At 40.9% G+C, this 19,566-nt stretch overlaps 1 protein-coding gene across 1 annotated transcript in view; it reads left to right on the top strand.

Annotated features, from left to right (window-relative positions):
• Window positions 1-19,566, top strand: part of SPON1 (spondin 1) — a 281,080-nt gene that overhangs the window by 102,185 nt on the left and 159,329 nt on the right. The window contains exons 4-5 of the mRNA XM_079104241.1: window positions 9,191-9,264; window positions 13,949-14,071. Of these exons, the coding sequence (XP_078960367.1) occupies window positions 9,191-9,264; window positions 13,949-14,071 (197 nt within the window). The remainder of the gene's footprint in view (window positions 1-9,190; window positions 9,265-13,948; window positions 14,072-19,566) is intronic.

Here is a 19,566-nt window from a genome sequence, read left to right as displayed (position 1 = left end):
GTGAGGCACTGGGTTCAATTCTCAACACTGCATATAAATAACTAAAATAAAGATCCACTGACAACTAAAAAAATACATTAAAAAAAAAAAAAGAAAGAAGAGGGACAGGTCAGGGTGATCATAAATTTCTTCTATCTGGAAAGCAAAACTTCCTCAGAAGGTTTTCCCTCCATTTTAAAGCCTCCCTTTGTTTTCCTGAGGTGACGTATGAGTCACTTCCCCTGGAAGGCTGGAACACAGGGGTGGAGCATCATGACTGGCTTGCCTGGTACAATGCCAGACAAAATGATAGTCCTGTTAGAATGGAAGTAAGAGATGTTGCTAGACCCCAGCACTTGCCATGCAGTATTCTGATTCTTCAGACTGCATATCTTTTCCTACGGGCTGCCAACCATTTGGAATCACACACACTGTGTCTTATTCATCTTAGTATCTCCAGGTCCTCACACAGTTTTGTAGCATCTACCTTGTTAAATGAATTCATGAGTAAATGAAAGTCTGCTTTTAATACCTCTCACATTTAAATTAATTCTTTTAAAACACATACGGTTTTATTTTCTTTTTACACCTCTTTAATGATACAAAAATCAATGCCTTGTTAGTTTCCCACTGAATTTGGTTTGGGGATAAATTTTAAAGTGCTAGAGGAATAGTATTGACAAGTTATATGATAAAGATGAGGATCTGAAATTGAACAATAATGAGGGAAAATGGAAGCTTGTCATCCCTAGGGTCATTTAAGAGTCTAAGAACAAATAAACTGAGTATTAAAACTGGCTTTCCACTAATTTTTATTTAAATTGGAACCAGGGCTTTGTAGATGTAACTTTGCTCAGTGATGTGAGTCAAGAGCTCCAGAAACCAATGATCATACGAGGTTAGGAGTGGGTTGTAGTCTTGCTAAGAACCTAACCAACCTTTTATACAGACTCTGGTAATAACACAAGCTGCATGTGGTAGACAGCACTGCGTGAAGCTGGTGCCCCTGAGGCAGGTTGAAATGTCTTCTCAGAGCAGATGACACTGCTTCCAAGGTCTGTCTTGGGTAGAGAACATGGGTCTTTTTTTTTTTTTTTTTTTTCCTTTTGTTGTATAGCTCTAACTGCTGCAAAGTCTCTATCCTTAGTTACAGACCTGGCCTCTCAGATTCCAAGTCCAGCTCCAGTGCCAATTTTCTGAGAAGTTATTCCTGATTGACCTCATTTCTGTCAGCACTTCCCCCAGCTCCACCTCTGCCTCCACCCTCTCTCAGCCTTTCCACATCTGAGTCACCACTGTGCTTGTAGACGATTCTCTGATTGAAGGGCTCTAACAGGCTATATGTTCTGAGAGTCATCTGGGTCAGTTTTGTCCTAGAGAGTGGTAGGTTAGGCACATTTTCTTCAGAATGGCATGATCTGGCTCTCGGCTAGCCCATTGTAGAATTTTATTACCACACTCAAGCCCAGGGGATTCTATCAATGTCAGCATCGCAGTTGGACTTATGACACTTATGTTTTAGTTAGTTTTTATGTCACTGTGACCAAAACACCTGACAAGAACAACTTTAAAGAGGAAAGCTTTATTGGGGGCCCATGGTTTCAGAGGTCTCAGTCCATAGACAACTGAGGCATTGCTCTGGACCTAAGGCGAGGCAGCCCATCCTGGGGGAAGGGCCATCCAAGGAAAGCTGCTTAGCTCATGTTGGGGCCAGGAAGCAGAGAGAAGAAGAGACCTTGAAGAAGACACATTCCTCCAGGGCATACCTCCAACCTCCTCCAGTTATGCTCCACTTGCCTACAGTTACCACCCAGTATTCAAACTAGGATGGACTGATTAGGCTATAGCTCTCACTCCAATCACTTTACCTCTGAACATTCCTGTATTAACACAGGAGATTTTTGGGGGAGGGGGGGCACATCTCACATCCAAACCATAACTTTATGTCCCTAAAAGTTCGTGTCCTTCTCACAATGCTAAATGCATTTAGTTCATCTCTAAAAGTCCCGTAGTCTTAACAGTTTTAGCATTGCCCAAAAGTTCAAGATCACAAAATCTTCTCTTAGATTCAAGGCAAACTCTTGACTGTGAGCCCCTACAAAAATAAAAAATGAGCTACATATATACAATATTCAGTGGCACAGAGTAAACACTCCCATTCCAAATGGAAGGAATAGGGGTATAAAAAGAAGAGATGGGACCAAAGAAAGATGATAACCCCCCAGTTAGCAAACAGTTTCCAGAACTCCACCTGTAACTCTTCATACAGCATCTAGGACAAAAAGATGTCAGATGTGCTCTTCAAAGGACTTGCATAGCCCCACCTCTTTGGCCTTACTGGTCACAGCACACATTGGTTTTCATTTAGCCTGGCTCTCCCCATAGCCAGCATCTTTTCTCTGCAGACAGTTCGTGTTACTGGTGTTTCTTAATTCCTAGGGTCTCCATTCCAGCTTTGGTTTCATCTTCACAGCTTTATACATTGTCCTCTCAGGGGAAGCCTGCAGGGACTCCAACCCTGCTATACTTTACCTAGCCTCCTAGGCCTTCCTTTGAAATCTTGGTGGCGACTCCATGACTATTTAACTTTAGCATCCTGCATTCTTGCAGAATAGAACCAGCACAACGTGGATGATGCCAAGGTCTGCTGCCAGTTTGCACAATGCCTGGGCCCCCGGATTCATAGTTACAGTGACCTCTGAGTACCTGCATAGCTCAGCATAATGAAACAACTTCCTAAACTTCCCACCCCTGTATAAGCAGGGTGCCCCATGATTTCTTCTCAAAGGAAAATTTCCTTCTACATCCATGAGCAGTGGGTGTAGTTTTGCAAATTCCAGAGATGCCCTTGAGGCATTTTTCCTAATATTTCTGTGCAGAGTACTTAGCATCTCTTTAGGGGCTATAATCTTTTTAGCAAGTATACCTTCCTTGGCTCCAGTCTTACATGTATTTTACTGGTTCAAATGTGTTTTAAGTCCTTTGATTCTATTTTCTGCTGCTCCCAATTCTCACAGTAAACATAGCTAAAAGCTGCCAACAATACCCATGCCACTGCTATGCAGTCTTGAAACATCCTCCACCAGATTAACTATTCCATCACTTTTAAATTAAGCCTCACACAAAGTCTCAGAGCATGGGCAAAATGTAGCCAAGTTCTCTGCTAGAATACCACACGAACGACCTCTAATCTAATTCCCAGCAGAGTCCTCATTTCCCTCTGAAACTTCATGAACACAGTAGTCTGCAAAAGAGCAAAGACTTCTGAACCACATGGTCCAGTCAGTTACAGCAACAATCTGACTTCTTGGTCTCAGCTTTTGTATCACCATAACAAAAATGCCTGACAAGATCAACTTAGAGAAGAAAATTTTATTTAGGGCTTATGGTTTCAAAGGTCTCACTTCACAGACAGCTAAGTCAATTACTTTGGTTCCCAAGGTGAGACAGTATATCATAGGGGAAGAGCCAAGACAAGGAAAGTTGCTTGGCTTATGGTGGGGTCAGGAAGCAGAGAGAGGAAGTGCCCACAGGGAAGATACGCCCTCTCGGGCATAACCTCCATGACCCACTTCCTCCAGCCACACCCCTCCTGCCTACAGTTAACAGGCAGTCATTCGAACTAGGCTGGACTGATTAGGTTAGAGCTCTCGCAATCTAATCACTTTACTTCTGAACATTCTTGCATTAACACAGGACCTTTTGGGGAGACACCTCACATACAAACCATAACGACTTAAGTTTTGCAAAACATTGCCATTGGATGAAACTGAGCAGAGTACAATCTCTTTTGCAATTGTGTATGAATCTATAATTATCTAAAAAATATTCTGAAAAATTGAAAAACAAATTATTTTTACCTCTCTGTCTTTTTGTTTCAGTTACTGACACCACTATGGGTACATTGTCATGGGCTTTCTAGAATACCTGTTAGCTCCAAAAGTTGTAAGTCTGCATCATGACAGGCACACAGCCTCTTGGTGAATGTGAGACCATAGTCAGGTTAGCACTTGGCATCCTCATGAAGTAAAATAACACAGATAACCTCAATACCCAAAGATAACATCACTTTGCCTTCAATAGTTTACTCCATGTCACTCTTTCTTTGGTAGAAGGGAGTAAGTATTGCTCATTATTAACTGAACCACCTCTATGGAAAACATTCCTGAAATCATAGAGAAATTTTATAAAGTATTCCAAGAAGTGTTCGGTAATAGGGAATTTACTGGAATTGGGAAGAAGGTTGGCAAAAATAATCTGGAGACCACAAACCCAAGGTTCATTTTGGTCATTCATTATCTCTGTCTGAAGCAGCTGGCCAAGGTAGCACCCTCACTCCTCAGTCCACAAGTGAAGGAGAGACCTGACATCAGTCATGATAGCCACCTTTTATTAAGCACTTATTATGTGCCAGGAACTTCATTAAGGGCTGGTGATTTCACAACAGCAATGATAACAGCTACCACATACCAAATTGCTACTAAGTCAACATGCTATAGTAGGAACTTGAAAATCATTTTTGCATGATGATAAACTAGCCACTGAGGAGCCAGGCATATTTTTTAAGTTATTTCATGGTCTGATCTCTCCCAAGTGCTTCAGTTTCTGAGATCTCCCTTCCCTGCCCTTTTTAACACTAGACAGGAAACCCACAACTTAGTGAATTCTAACAACAGGCAAATTCCCTAAGGGAAAAAAACAGCAAATGAATAAGCCCATTAGACAGAAAAGGGTCCAGCAAGCACTTTAAAGATTTAGAATGATGTTTTCAGAAATGTCCGTTTTATGTTTAAAAGAAAACTTTAAAGATGATACTGAGTTACTTAGAACCTCAATATTCCAAAGTCTGAGGGGCTAACATACTGAGAAATTTAATTTAGATTTCCTTCCATGTTCTCTCATGATAAGAGAGCATTCAACACATAAATGCTCTGCAAAAGGACTGCCCAGTTGTGACACAGAATGGGAGATTTGTCATTTTGAAATGCTAAGGGAATTCTTACTAACAGCTTTCCTGTCTTATAAAACTATTATTTCCCTGAACTATAGTATGATTTATAAACCTCAGCTGAGTTTTATACTTTTAATGGGAATAGACTCAAAGGAAAATGCATTTTCTCAGAATGCAAAATTCTCTCAGGAGGTGACCAAACAAGGAATAAAGAGAAACTTCTTCTACAATGAAGTGTTCCAAAGTCTTGTTCTCTGCTAGCACATCCATAGGTGAGTGTCAGTCCTCCTCAGCATTCTAGGCTCAACTTGACCCTCTTTCCCCTCTACACACTTTCCCTGGGTAACATCGGCCACTCCAAATTCTTCAACTCTGACCTCGGCCAGTGACCCTTGCATCCATACCCACACCCCCTCAGGCCTTCCCTGAGTTACAGGTCCCTATGTCTAACTACCCACTAGATTGACCACCATCATGTCCTACAGCCACAAATTCTCTCCGTCACACAATCCCTTTTCCTTCTGCTTGAATACCCATATCAGAATGACACCTTCACCCACAGAAATAAGGAAGATTAGCTTCCTGCTCTCAAGAGCCTAAAATGTAGCACAGGAGACAGAATACTAACGAGGCAGGTACTCAAAAGTGTTGTGCTCAGAGAAGTCTGGCCCTCATAGGAAGGACACCTGGTCACAGAGTCAACCTCTAGGAAGAAAAATCTTCCTTGGGTAGGAATTAGGTAACTGAAGTGTGTGTGTATGATGAGAGGTGTTGGGAACCCCTGAGGCGCAGCAGCAGAGATCTGGTGGGTAAAGGCCCTGGGTGGAGAATATGGAAGCATGGAGCTAGGTATGGACAGTGCCCAGAATGAGGATTCTGAAGGCATTGCACAGAGATGAGGCCAGATCATAGGCAAGACCAGAAGACTGATATCTCCATTTGACTTCCACAGGGTTTGAAACCCAAAAGGCATGAAGTAGATGGCTGGCCAAGCTCAGCCTTTGGATGGAATGTTCAGGTTCTGGGGAGACCCTCCACAGTCTTGACCTTCCACACTTGGCTCCATGAGAGGATTGAATGATCCAAGGAAAATCAGTGCGAGGTAGCATTTACCAGTAAAGCCTCAGAGTAACTTTCCCTTATATATAAGCTACCATCTTGAATTCTTTCAACCTGTGTGAGCATAAGACAAGACCACAGACTTTGCAGGCAGACAAGGGAAACTTCCAAACCCTGTACCTCCATCACACTTACCTGGAAGATAAGAGTGAAATAGTCACAAACCTTTATCTAAAACCCACTGAAAACCAGAGCATTTGGTAATATTGCCAAAACTCACCTAACTGATATGAAGCCATTTATGGATTTTATTTACCCTCAGTATGAATCATCTAACATTTTGCTGCTAAATATTCATATATTTGCTTATGGAGGGGGGCTTAATGCCATATGTGACATCTTAATTTTCTAATATCTAAAGAATTTTGAATTCAAAAGCATATGCAGCCCAAACATTTTGAATGAAAAATATTTGAGGAGATATATATATATATATATATATATATATATATATATATAATATGTGTGTGTGTGTGTGTGTGTGTGTGTAGTACAAACTGCACATAAAAAGGGTTCAGAAATAACAGTGAATATTAAAGAAGGAGTTGACTGCCTTAGATTTTGTAAAACCCTGAGGGGTGAGGAAGTTGAGACATCTTACAGGAAATACATGTTTTCCATCTCTGGCCCCCCAGATCTTTACAATCGTATTTTTCAAAAGATGGCAGTAATTGCTCTTCATGATCATGCCTTTAATTTATAGGTAAAGCCATTGTTCTGCCATTCACAAAAGGAGGAAGAAAGTTCAGAGTATTCATTACAGATGCTAGCAGAGGCTGGCGAGGGTGATTCGGGGAGAGAAAGCAGCCAGGCAGGGGCCCAGTAGAGCAGAAGACGGGGTCAGACAAGGAGGTGAGCATCAAAAGTCTGGGACCCAGAGAGCTTGGCAGGAGGTGGTGACAAACGGAGACAGAGATTGTTTGCAGATCATAAAGAGCCTTGAATGCCGGATGTTTGCATGTTATCCTGTAGATCAGTGGTTTCCAAAACTTTCAAGCAAGACAATTTAATTGAAACAAAATTCAATTTGCATGGACCTTCGAACACTGGCAGCCACACTCCAACTCATTTTTACTTTGTGGCCCAAGTGCCCTTTCAAAAGAGCAAATCTGATCATCTTAGTCCTCAGGGCATGCCCTAGAAAGTTATCTCATTAAACATGGAGTGAAATGCCACCTCCCTGCAGGCACTGGGTGGCACAGCCCTGCCCATCTCCACAGCTCGTTCCACATCACCTCCTTGACTTACCACTCCTGTGCTCTCCTGTGAGCCCTTGTCCCTCCCACCTCAAGGATTTCATAAGAATGCCTTCTCCCTTTCTTCTCCCTCCCGCTTGTCTAAGTGACTCCTACTCTACCAAATCTGAGCCTGGCTGTCCTTTCTGCAGGGAGCCTTTCCCAGCTTGGCCAGGGCCCTGTGCTGCACTCTCCTGCACTTGTGAATGTCTCCACCTTGGCACTTCTTCACGGTTGGGTTAAATCATTAGCTGCGGGTTTGGTTCTTTGATGCTTTCCCCTTCTGTGCTGTAATCTTTAAGAATGGGAAGTGCAATCCCATCTGTCTTGTTCAAGGCAGTGTCCCTGGTACCTCCCCCAGTGCCAGCCACTAAGCAGGCCCCCAGCAACCACATGTTGAAAAAGAAAAAGAGAAAGGAAAAAGAAAATAAATGCAGCAGGAAGACAAATGGAGAGGAAGCTGCTGTGGTTGAAATAAGGATGGAGCTTTTGATTGCAGTAAGTGGGGAGCCTGGGATACTTCCCACCAGGCCTGCTCCTTGTCCTCCAGGGCTGCCCCAGGCACAGGGTAGGGATATCCTGAAAGGCTGGTAGATGGCCTGACTGGGGCTCTGATTAACAAAAGGCTTCTTTATTTGGCTTGGGGGGGAGATGAATATTACTTTCTTGGCCTGAGGAAACTCTCCCACTTAATGATCCATAGAATGGATAAATGATCAAAGTAGCTTTGTGTAGACAGGAAGCATATTTCATTCATTTATTTCAACATCTCATCTCTCTTGGGTAGAGAAAGACTATAAAAGACATCTGTAAGCTGGACTGGATTGTGTTCTTTTGTGTAAGCCTGGATGTCGAGTAGATGTTTCTTGGGAAAGTCATCTTGGCCTTGGCCCAGACCATCGGGAAATCGCCTCTGTCCTCCACAGATCCCTGCGCACTCTGACCATCCCTGGGTGTGGGATCACGTGATGCAGGGCAGATCCTGTGACTCCAGCACTTACTCAGTGTGGTCAGCTGTAATGGAGTCGAGGGATGCCTTTATCTGTTAAATAGGGTGAATCGAAGTGAAAATTACCTTTTGATTGAGGAGCATTGCTGAAGAGAATCGATAGAAATGACCTGAGATTTATTGGCACCATCTCAACTTTAAGTGTTGTAGACTTTCAAATTACTGGAATACTGGGTTTCAGGATTCAACCTCTTCAAGGCCAGCTGAAAATAAACAACAGAGTGAGTTAAAGAACTAGTGTGTCTGCAATTCCAGATTAAAGAGAAAATATGTGCTGACCAAAAGTAAGTCATTTTTCAACCTCAAAATATGCTTTCCAGATTCTAAAAGCCTGTGTTTGACATGTTTAAGAGGGAGAGAAATCACAGCTGAAGTTGTCTTTGTTCAGAATGTAGGAGACAGTTTTGTCTAGACTTTCAGGAAAGATATAGAATGACATTTTCAGAACATATCAAAATATATTTTTAAATTCCTTTTTTTCCCTTCAGGAAGAGATTTGACATGCTTCTATAATTTGAATTTGGTTGATCTATAAATGGCCTCAGTGGTTTAATAGGAAGAGTAGAGTAAAATGAACCATTGAGAAAGGCTTTGAAAATGCTGTTAGTTCCCTTCCTTGCCTTATAATAATAATATTACTGACAACAACTTGATAACTAATATTGAGTGGCTTCTAGGCATGTGCTAAGCTCTTGACATACCTTCTCTGACAGTTCACAGTAACACCCATGAGATAGTTATTATTATTGTGCCAATTTCTGTATAAAGAAACTGAAGCACAGTGAGCTGGGATGACTAGCCCAGAGCCACACAGCCCAGGTGGCCCAACAAGGACCATGTCCGACTGATCCCTTGCACCCATCCTCGCCATTGTGTGATGTGTTCTCTTTCCCACAGGGCCAGCATCGTGCAGAAACGCATCATTTATTTTCAAGACGAGGGCTCTCTGACCAAGAAACTTTGTGAACAAGGTAAGCCTTTGCAGGTGGGGAGGGCTAGATAAATGGAAGGGGCTCTTTCAGTTCAAGCATCCTGCTGCAGGAATTAAGGCGATTGGGCTTTCTGAGTCCCTCTGGGTTCTGCTTTCTCACGTAGCTCCAATTTTTAATCTGGCTGTGTGCTGTGGATAATTGGATCCGCCTTAAGCTCTAATTACTCAGCTTGATTCCCTGGGTAGGAGATAATGTACCTTATATTGGTGTCGTCTTCTTATTTTTGTGAAACAGTGATTATTCTGGAGAGGTTCCTTGGAATAACTCACAGGACTTAATTAAGGAATGCACAATTGTGAACCTTTAAAAAGTCTATAATGATTCTCTGGAAAAATCACTCCAAGGAACTCGTGTGACATCCGGGCAATATGGGGGATTTTCTCCAGAGAAGGCCAGCAGGGTGTGGGGATGCCATGGGGGCACTAACCTTGTGATTGCATCAAATTCAAGACTCTGGCCCTTAGATTTGCAAGCTCATCAATGCCCTCTCCTTGGAAGGCATGCTGAGAAAGCTCATGGAGCCTATGTAGACTGGGAAGGTTAGAGCAGGGACCTGGATTCAAGTCAGGCCTGGGTTTGAATCCGCCTCTGTCCTTCCTAGCCATAAGACAAAGTAAGTAAAGTAGTGCCGGGCCTCCTTGGCAATAGCAAATGTTCCTATGTAAGTGTGAGCCATGGTAAGCTAATTCCAAGTTTGTTCATTAATCTACTCTAAAATAAAAAGACCTTAAACATCTGAGTGTGTTTAGAAGTCATTAGATAACTACATAAAAATAGAAGATGTTCTATAATTATACAGCTTAACTATCTCATTTCTATTCATTTTTGCAGAATTTTTTATTTGCATTTAGAGCAATTAGTCTTTTGAGAATAAATAATCTTCTCCAACTCTAACAAATCATAAGCTACTAAGAAAGGTTGATAAAGGTCTTCTGGGAAAATAGTAATGATAGCTAATATGTTTTGAGTGCTTGTTACATGCCAGGCACTATTCTAAGGACTTCATAGGCATTAATCACATAATCTGCACGACAACTCTGTGTGGTAAAGATGATGATATCATCATCCCGATTGTACAGATAAAGAGCCTGAGAAACAGTGTAAATGGCTCTCTCTACATCATACAGCCAGTGGTACAACGAGAAGCTGAACCACCACCCTTCCATCAAAGAAAATACGTCCTATTTCAGTAGCTTGCAGTCACTTTTGGCAGGTCAATGCATTGTCTCCCGACAGATGAGCTGGAGCACAACTACATTCTATATGGAGGGTTGTGGAGCCAGAGGATGCCCTGCCATACCTCCCATCAGGGGCACCCTCCCATCAGGGCCAGGGGGCTGTGGGCCACAGCCCCCGTTAGTTTCCAGGGAACACCACCACACATGGCTTTGAGGGCTTTCTTTTCCTGTACTTAACTAATCAAAAGCTAATCCAAGCAGAAAGCTTTCTCAACTCTTCAAATTCATGGTGCCTGAATGAATCCCATTCCTGATTCCCCTGCCTTGAGGTGACATCCGGGTCCTGAGGGTTGGAATTGTAGATGTTTGGATCACACAACCATAGGCCACCTCTTGGTCTTCCCCCATAAGTAGCTGATGGCTCCATTGCATGTGGTTCTGTTAGTCTGCCAGAGGACAGCCTTATTCCCAGGATTTGAGGGTTCTGAGGAGACCCTTTACTGACATCCCCATTAACTAAAGGGTACTTTCCAAATGCTCTATTCGGATGTTGTATAAGACCTTGTCTAAGCTGTGAATGGGCTAAAATTCTATAGATACAATGCCAATAAAATGGCATAGCGAATCTTTAGTTGGTTCTCTTACAGAGCTTATCAAAATTATCATGCAACTCTGTACAAAGACTACTAGCCAGGGGCAACTTAGTAGGCAAAAAAAAAAAAAAAAAAAAAAAAAGTGGGGGTTGGGGTGCAACAGGTCCTGGACTGTAGATCATTAGATATAGTTGTGAATGATTCCCAGAGACTGCGGATCCACAAAGAAATCAGTCAACAAAGTAATCAATCAACATACCTTAAGAAAGTCTGTACAATGTAAGTACAGAGCAAAGGGATTTTTAAAATATATATTATCACTTAATTATCACCAGCTTTTTTATTAAAATCTCTATAGTCTTTGCTTCCTTGTTGAGTCAAATCAAATCTATCAAGAACGAGGACAGTGAAGCTTGGAGCAATTAACTTTTTTTTCCAATGGAAGCCATTAATCCATAGGGGAAGAATTAAATGCCATACAGATAAAAAGTAATAGCGATCATTACTTTTTAAAGGCAACATAAGCATTAAGTTACTTACAATTAAGAACAGAGAAACATAAAATATTCAAAAAGGTGACCTGTAATAAACATGCACACGAACACACTTTAATACCACGTAATAAACCAAGGAGAGAGACCAAGGGGAGGAAGGATAAAGAGAAACTCAGAGGGAGCGGCACATGAGCAGAGACGGAATAATAGGATAAAGAAAAAAAGGAAAGAAGAATGAAGAATGCATAGAAGGCAACAAATTAAGAAGTAGAGAAGGGGAGAAAGGAAAACTCAGGCCTCGCTCCTTGCTAAAGTTGCCTGCACCTGGCAGCCCTGCTGTGGTCCTGCGGGGTGCAAGCTAAGGCTCCTCCTCACCATCCTTTGAAAGCCTGGTTCATTATCAGTAGGAAAGAGTTGTTTTCAAACCTCAAAATTTAATTTTTAGATGAAAGTTTAATTTCCTTTGGAATTCCAAAAGATTCATTATAAATGCATTTCTTTAAATCCTTGGAAATCTCTTTAACTTTACCACCTAAATCTGGAAGCCTTTTGGATAAGGGACAGCTACCAACTGGCCTCTGGGTCTTCCAGAGATGACGGCTGCCTTGTTTAACTGCAGTTGGTAGTTACAATCGAAACCCCAGCATGTATCTCTTACTTCTGAATTCTGTTCTCAAAGCTAGTTTTGGTTTTTTACAATATAGTTGATCATAATGAAAAAGGACAAAATCTTCAGTAGTTATTGGTTTATGCTGCCTTTCCTGAACCATATTCAATAGGGCTTGTCCCTGAACAATCGAAGTAGCTCACCCAGAAATCAGATTCAGGCTCCATGCACAGGTGGCAGTGGGGAGCTTGCTCCAAGGCGCTGACAATGTGCTGACCTATCCTAGGTATATGAAAAGCCGCTAATTATTTCTACTTTGAGTCAATGCAGCCCTCATTTGGGGGGTTGTTTAGAAATTCTGAAGTTATAGAGGGAGGTGATTTTTTAAATGCACCATTTCTCATTTGGAAAAAGCTAAACAGAAACAACCAAAAAAATTTTTTTCTCTCATTGTTTATGTAGACAAAACCAGATGACTTTCCGGGAGTGAAAGAGTGCAGAGACCAAGGGCATGGGGTCTGGACCCCCAAAGACCTGGGCCTGCGCTACTCACTAGCCCTGGGTGAACTTGAGCACATTCCTAATCTGTCTCGGTTTACCAATTGGTAAAATGGGGATAACCGAATACCTCCTAAGATTGTTAGGATAAATGAGACAATGTACGGAAAGGGATCAGCATATATAAGGACTCAATCAATGCACTGCAGTTGCAATTCCACGTCCCATACTTTTTTCTGCATCCTAGAACCTAGAATTCACATCTACCCAGCACCAATTTTGCATGTTCAAACCCAATGAACCCAGTGAATTCCCAAACGAAGATCTACAAAATGCTCTTTCTGACATTCGAAATGATTTTTATGCTCTTTGTTGCTGTTCTTTGTATACTATTAAAGAATAAATGTCCAACTTGCAAAAAAAAAAAAAGATTTATGTTAATACTGCTAGGAGAACTGAAGAAAAAGCAATTGCAGCAAGTTGCATCTGTAGTCATTGTTTTCATCTTGTAGGAAGCAGAACAGACAAAAAGCAACAAGGCACAGTTAGGAATGTGGGTTTGACAATCGGAAATACTGAATTTATTCATGTAATCTCTCTTTCCTTACTTATCAGCTATTCACAGCTAAAAATGGGGGTGGAGAGAGAATCTGAAGTTTTTCCTGACTGCTTCTATACTCAGAATGAAACCTGAACCTATGAACATATTTCCAACCCCCACCCCTCCTAGTAAAGTCTCTGAAAGCATAAGAAGTGATGCGACTATACAAGCAATTAAAATTTTAAAATAATAGAAAAGCTTTTTTTCAGCTGTTCTTTATATCTCTCTACTTGTTCTCACTGCTGTCCTTCAAAAAGTTTCCCCTCAGGTTTAGACATTCTGGCCCTTGAGAATATTTCTTGGACAAAACACACATGTGTATTCCGCTTAAAATTTGGTTGGAAAATCCCGTTAGCAGAGGAATGGGAGGAGATTGGTCTCCAGAAACGATATCTGAGTACATTTTGTCCCTAGTTTTTCAAGATCTCCTTTGTCTCAAAGATTCTGCCCTATTGGTCTCAGAGATCTCCTCAAAATTATTAGAACAAAAGCTCTGATTTTTTTTTCAAAATGCAGTTTTCATTCTTAGAGGTCCACAAATGCCCAAGTACTGACCTAGTTCTGAGTCTTACAAACTGATAAAAACTATACTTCGTCTTCTTTTTTTAGGAATCAAAGATAAGACAAATCAAGATGGTGCTGCCTTATAGATGACTCCTTTTTCTTCTCACTTGGGGATTTTTCTGTTTCAGATTCCACATTTGATGGGGTGACTGACAAGCCAATCTTAGACTGCTGTGCCTGCGGAACTGCCAAGTACAGACTCACATTCTATGGAAACTGGTCGGAGAAGACACATCCAAAGGATTACCCTCGTAAGTAGAGTAGCTACTCTGTGTGTTGAGGAAGTGCACATTGTTAAAGTTCTGACTGTGGGATAGACACGCTGAAACCTGTCAGTTCTGCTCACTGTTATCAACTGATTCATGAAACATGCACTTCGAGTAAGTAAATTCATTGAGACAGGCAGATGGAATGGTGATATGCTTTTAGTTTCCTTGTATAGCATTGTTCTGTTTCTCATCTGTGATTTTAAAACTCTTCCCTGAAGTCATATTACTTATCTTCAAGTCAGGCATTTGGTAATCTTAGTCCTCAATTGCAATCCATAATTACAAACAGGTCTTTATGCTGAAAATAGCTGCTAAAGGGACTTGCTCTTGACTCCACAGATCAAGGTCAACATCCTCAACTACAGCAGGTGGTGGCCATCAATCAGCCCTTTCCCTACTGGTTCCAGACGCCACCTTCCAATTCCTTCATGACATGCTCTAGAAAGCCAAAATCAATCAATGAGAGCTGTTAGGTAAACCCCAAACTTGCTAGTTGGGAGTAGATCCTTAATCAGGACCTTCCCTATTTCTGTTTCTTAGACAGTTGTCTCAAAAACTGCTCAACGTGATCCCCAATACTGCAAGATAAATCAATACATAAATTTTAAAAGTGTAATGTGTGCCAGGCACTGTGCTCAGCTCTGGAGATACAAGAGTGAACCAAAAAAGATTCAGTTTAGGTTCTCATTCCACTCAAAGAATAGTGGGGAAACAGATGCTAAACAAACCATCACACAAAAGGATGTGAACCTTCCATGTACCAAGCATTTTCACATATGTATTGTTATTTAATCCTCAAAATAACTTGGTTTTGTGGTTAAGCTTACTGGGGATCAGAGAGATGTCATGATTTGCCCAGAATCAAATGTAGTGGGTCCAAGATTCAAAAAAGGGTTTGCCAGACTCTTTGTCTTGCCTTTACTTTGGGTTGTCTTTAAGGCCAGAGCTTGCCCATTCTCTCTGGCTGTGGGTGGCAGACTGTCCATGTGTGGCACTGAGCATGTTTTTCTGCTCTTTTTCTGTTTTGTTCCTGTGCATTTCACTTTGGAGTTACCACAGCTGGGAAGGCACAGTGGGAATGGCATAAAGAGATTAAAAAGAGGAATTTGGGCCAGGTCCCAGAGGAAAAGGGAGGAAAAGGGCACATGGTTGGGACTTAGAAGACCCAGGCCAGACCAGAACCTTCTTGGTCTCCAAACAGCCCACCCAGGGGGGGACTCCAACATTTCTTGGCAGATCGAGAGCCCTATTGTTTAATTTTACTCATGTACATTCAAGGCTTGGGATCTTAGAAACCTCTTACTAGTTCAATCCTCTGACTGGGATTCAGCCTGATCTGCCTCAGCTGGTGTGGGAGACCTGTGTGAACAAACTTGGACACTCAGTCTGCAGAGGAAAACCACTTGGAACAAGTATGCTGGAAAAAATTTCCTACAAACCTCTATCCACTAACCCAGAGGAAATAAAATGTTAGGGGGCCATTACTCATCCTTTGTGATTCTAAGGACTGCTTGCCCTTTTCTATTCTGCCACCATCATTTCCCAGAATTAGTGGGGCTGGGGTACAAAACCATTGTTTCTGGGTCTTTGGGACAAATCAAGTATAAATCTGCAGAGAATTTCAGTGGAATTGCTGGGAGTTTCTTAATAGTGCAAACACATGTTCCAATTTCCCCCAGATTGTTCCATTGTCAGATATTACATTATACTGTCAGATCATATCCTAATTTTTGGTTGGACAGTTTCATCACTATGTACAGAATGGTATTTATCATATCATGCTGCAGTTATTTCTTCAGGAGTCTTTCTTCCCCACCAGACTAAGAAGTCCTTCAGGACTAAAGTCAGACAGGCTGAGCTTTGATTCTTAGTGCCTGGAAGTGGCTGGTGCCTTTGCAAGACCAGACACCAACTACTGAGATCACAGTGGCTTCGCTATAACTTGGGAGGCAGATGTCTAAACTACACCTAGTCACAATGGCTGGTACTGAACAGGGACTGTGGGCTGGACTGTCCCTTCCTTGGAAGAAAAGGTATGAAAACGCTCAGGGGACTGGAGCCACTTGGAAGGGAACAGGCAAGTCACCTCAGGACCTTGAAATCTCCAAAGTGATTTCTACCAGTCTTAGTTAGGTAATAGGTAAGTTTCCTTTTGTTGCTGCAGGGGTGATTCTATCTTGATAACCAACCCTGTTGTCAAACCCAGAGAAGCTTCCCCACAACAGTGCAAACTGAAAGACACCAAATTCCCCTCTCTTTTGTTAATCGGTCATCCAAAACACCACATTTTCTGCAGGGATCTTAGAACATTGGTTCTCAAGCATTTTATTATCAGATTTGCTTTTATATGCTTAAAAATTACTGAGAACTTCAACATATTTTTGTTTATGTGGGTTCCATCTACCAATGTTCACTATATCAAAAGTTGAAATGAATTTTTAAATATTGTTTATTAATTGATTTTTTAAAGTAACATATAGCAAATTAATAATAAGCTCATTACATGTTGGCATAAATAACACATTTTATGAAAATAACTATACTGTCCCAAACAAAAGAAAGTTAGTAAAATGAGCATTGTTTCACATGTCTGCCAATTTTTTTAATGGCTGGCTTAACAGAAGACACACAAGGTTCATTCACCTTTTTTTCTGCATTCAGTCTATTGTGGTATATTTTTGGTTGAAGTATAAGAAGAAAATTCCACCTCACACAAATACATAACTGGAAATGGGAAGAGTATTTTAATAACCTTTCCAGATAAATATAAATCATCTTTGATACCATACCACAGGCTACTACCAACTCTAGAAATGATAATTTTTAAAGGTCAATTATAAGGGGGAATATGAAACTCTGTCAATGGATTTGTACTTGCTTAAGCTAAAATGCATTGCTTACCTTCCACCTTGAATGGAATTTTATAACATCATACACTGGTCATTTGGAAAACATTGGTTTACTGAATTATACAGATAATCCAAATGCTGAGACTGTTCATTAAACAATATTCAAACTCTCATCAGAAGTGTGTTTAGGTGTTGCAAAGGTATCAAATTCATAGTAATGCATACAGGTTTTCAGATTTTTTATTGAAATCTTAAATTTTATTATTGGCAAAAATTACCCATCAGCTGTTTTCTTTGAAGTGACAGGCACACTTCATTTTTGAGAAAATGTCTGCCAGATTCCAAGTCTGAATAACCATAATTTGTCTGTCATTTGTTCTTTCATGTAAAAATTATGTTTTATGAATGTAAAAGGCAACTAGTCGAGCTTGCATCTCAAAGCATCACAGAAGTGCTTTCATTTGGGACAATCAGAGTACTCCATATACAGCAGAAGTGCTTTTGCATATTTCCCAGTTAGTCACACAATAATAAAAGGATGTGCACTCGAAGGTAGAGATTTAATAAAATTAATCTTTTTTATTGTTTCATCAAGGACATTCTTATGTAAAACTAACTTTTCCGTTGTCTATTGTGAGTCAGTGGCAGTGAAGAAGACATTGACTGCTGACAGTTCAGGGCTGCTGCCTTGACCGGTGCTCAGTGCCAGCATTAATGTCAGCACACTGCAAAAAGCAAATTACTCCTTAATAGTACTATGAAAATAGTTTTCATCTCTCAGACACTCTAAAAGGGTTTCAGGTCCCAGGGTTCTGTGAATCAACTCTAAGAACCTGTGTGATAGGGTAAGATAGCAACCTAAGTTGCTCTTACTCTCTGAGAAACTTGCCCCTGAGATTCATGATGGAGGCTACATGGAGGGTTGAGCAACACCCTGTACTTTCAGCCATCTCTATGGGCCACATGTGCAGGTGATTCTTCTCAATCATGATACAAAACATTTGTTCCAAGTGTTGTTTCTGAGGTTTCTTCCATTGTAGTACAGAGTACTCTGCAGTTCCCATCTGGGGGCGAGAGTGGGAGGACTAGATATGGCGAGATGGAAATGCAGGCAGGAGAATAGCCTAAATGGCCTTTGGCATTCCTTTTCTGTTATAAAGACATAAATCTCTGCTGACCATCCAGAAATAGTGAGATCCTCTGAATATATTCCTAATCAAGAAGCTCTAGAAATCCTTTTTAAGGTTGAATCACATAAGTTTTACCTCCTAATTTTGTGGTGAAAAAAACTTGAAGCACAAAGAAATCAGGCTCAGATCATATAGCCAGCAAGGGTCCCAACCAAAATCAGAACTGAGATCCTGATTTCCTTTTATCTTCCTCTGGGGGCTCTCATGAGACAATCTGTCCTCTACAGTAAATTAAACATCTTAAAAACAAAGCATCTTTGGTGGCTGTACTAACATGAAACTCAACTGGTACCACATTCTGTGCCACACTGAACTGCTGTGCCCACTGTAGAAAGACCTACTCTGCAGAAATCCTAACTAGAAGTCAGAAAAAGGAGATTTGCTGAGCCTGATGGAATTCCTGATTCCTGAAGTATCAGAAACTGCAAGCTCCTACAGCATCTGCGCCTGGGAGCTAACAGTCTAGTTCCCAGGCACAGGAACTATGGGAGCAATTGCCTCCCAGGAACAAGGTGACCAGCACATAAGGATGTCCAAGGGCTGGAGACATGCCCAGTCTTTGCCACAAGATTTGGAACTTCCTACCAGGTGCTGAGTCTCATTAGTCTCCAGCTTGCATACAACTCCTGGGTTTTTGACAAATTCTTCCATCCCATAGAGATATGTCATCTTCCTGGACAACGTAAGGTGCATAACGCTCCCCATTCTTGAAACAGCATCGGTTTTGAAACTGTTTAATAAGTACATATTGATGAAAAGAATATTTTTCCAGGATCCCATTATTAGTATGTTACCTAAAATATTGATATGGCCACTGGGAAATATACTCTTCAAAATCGAAGTTAATTTTACAAAGCAATTCAACCATCTTCTCTGTTGGGTCACTTACTTTTAAAAAATTATTACATCCAATCACATGAGAAACCACCACTTTAACACTTGGCAACTATTTTTATTTCTTTACATATCCATCCATCGACAGAGATCCTACTCACATTCAAACACACTGAGTCCTACTTTTCGCACTTGGTTTTCTCTCATAATGATAATTTATTATGGCAGTTTATTCCAAACTATTTATCCAACTATTCTTTATTGACCGTTTGATGATGTCAGGTCTTTTGCTAGCTTAGAAAGCACTGCAATAAAAACTTTGTATGTACAGTCTCGTCTGCCCTTCCCCTTTTCTTGAAATTATTTCCTTGAAATAATTTCCCAAGAGTAAGACTGCTGGCTCAAAGGATGTGGGGTTTTCTTTTAAAATATTTTTTGACTTGAGATTGCTTGCCTGATTCTTCTCTGAAACATTTGTATTGATTCACCATATTAACCATAATGAATAAAATATCTATTTCACAGCATTCAATTGAAGCTTTTCTTATTTGGATTTGGCCAATTTAATGGTTATAAAAAATAATCTTATTATTTTAAATTGTTA

Source organism: Sciurus vulgaris, assembly GCF_902686455.1.
Source record: "Sciurus vulgaris genome assembly, chromosome: 11".
In the NCBI taxonomy this organism is placed as follows: domain Eukaryota; kingdom Metazoa; phylum Chordata; class Mammalia; order Rodentia; family Sciuridae; genus Sciurus; species Sciurus vulgaris.
This window is presented reverse-complemented; position numbering and strand designations above follow the sequence as displayed.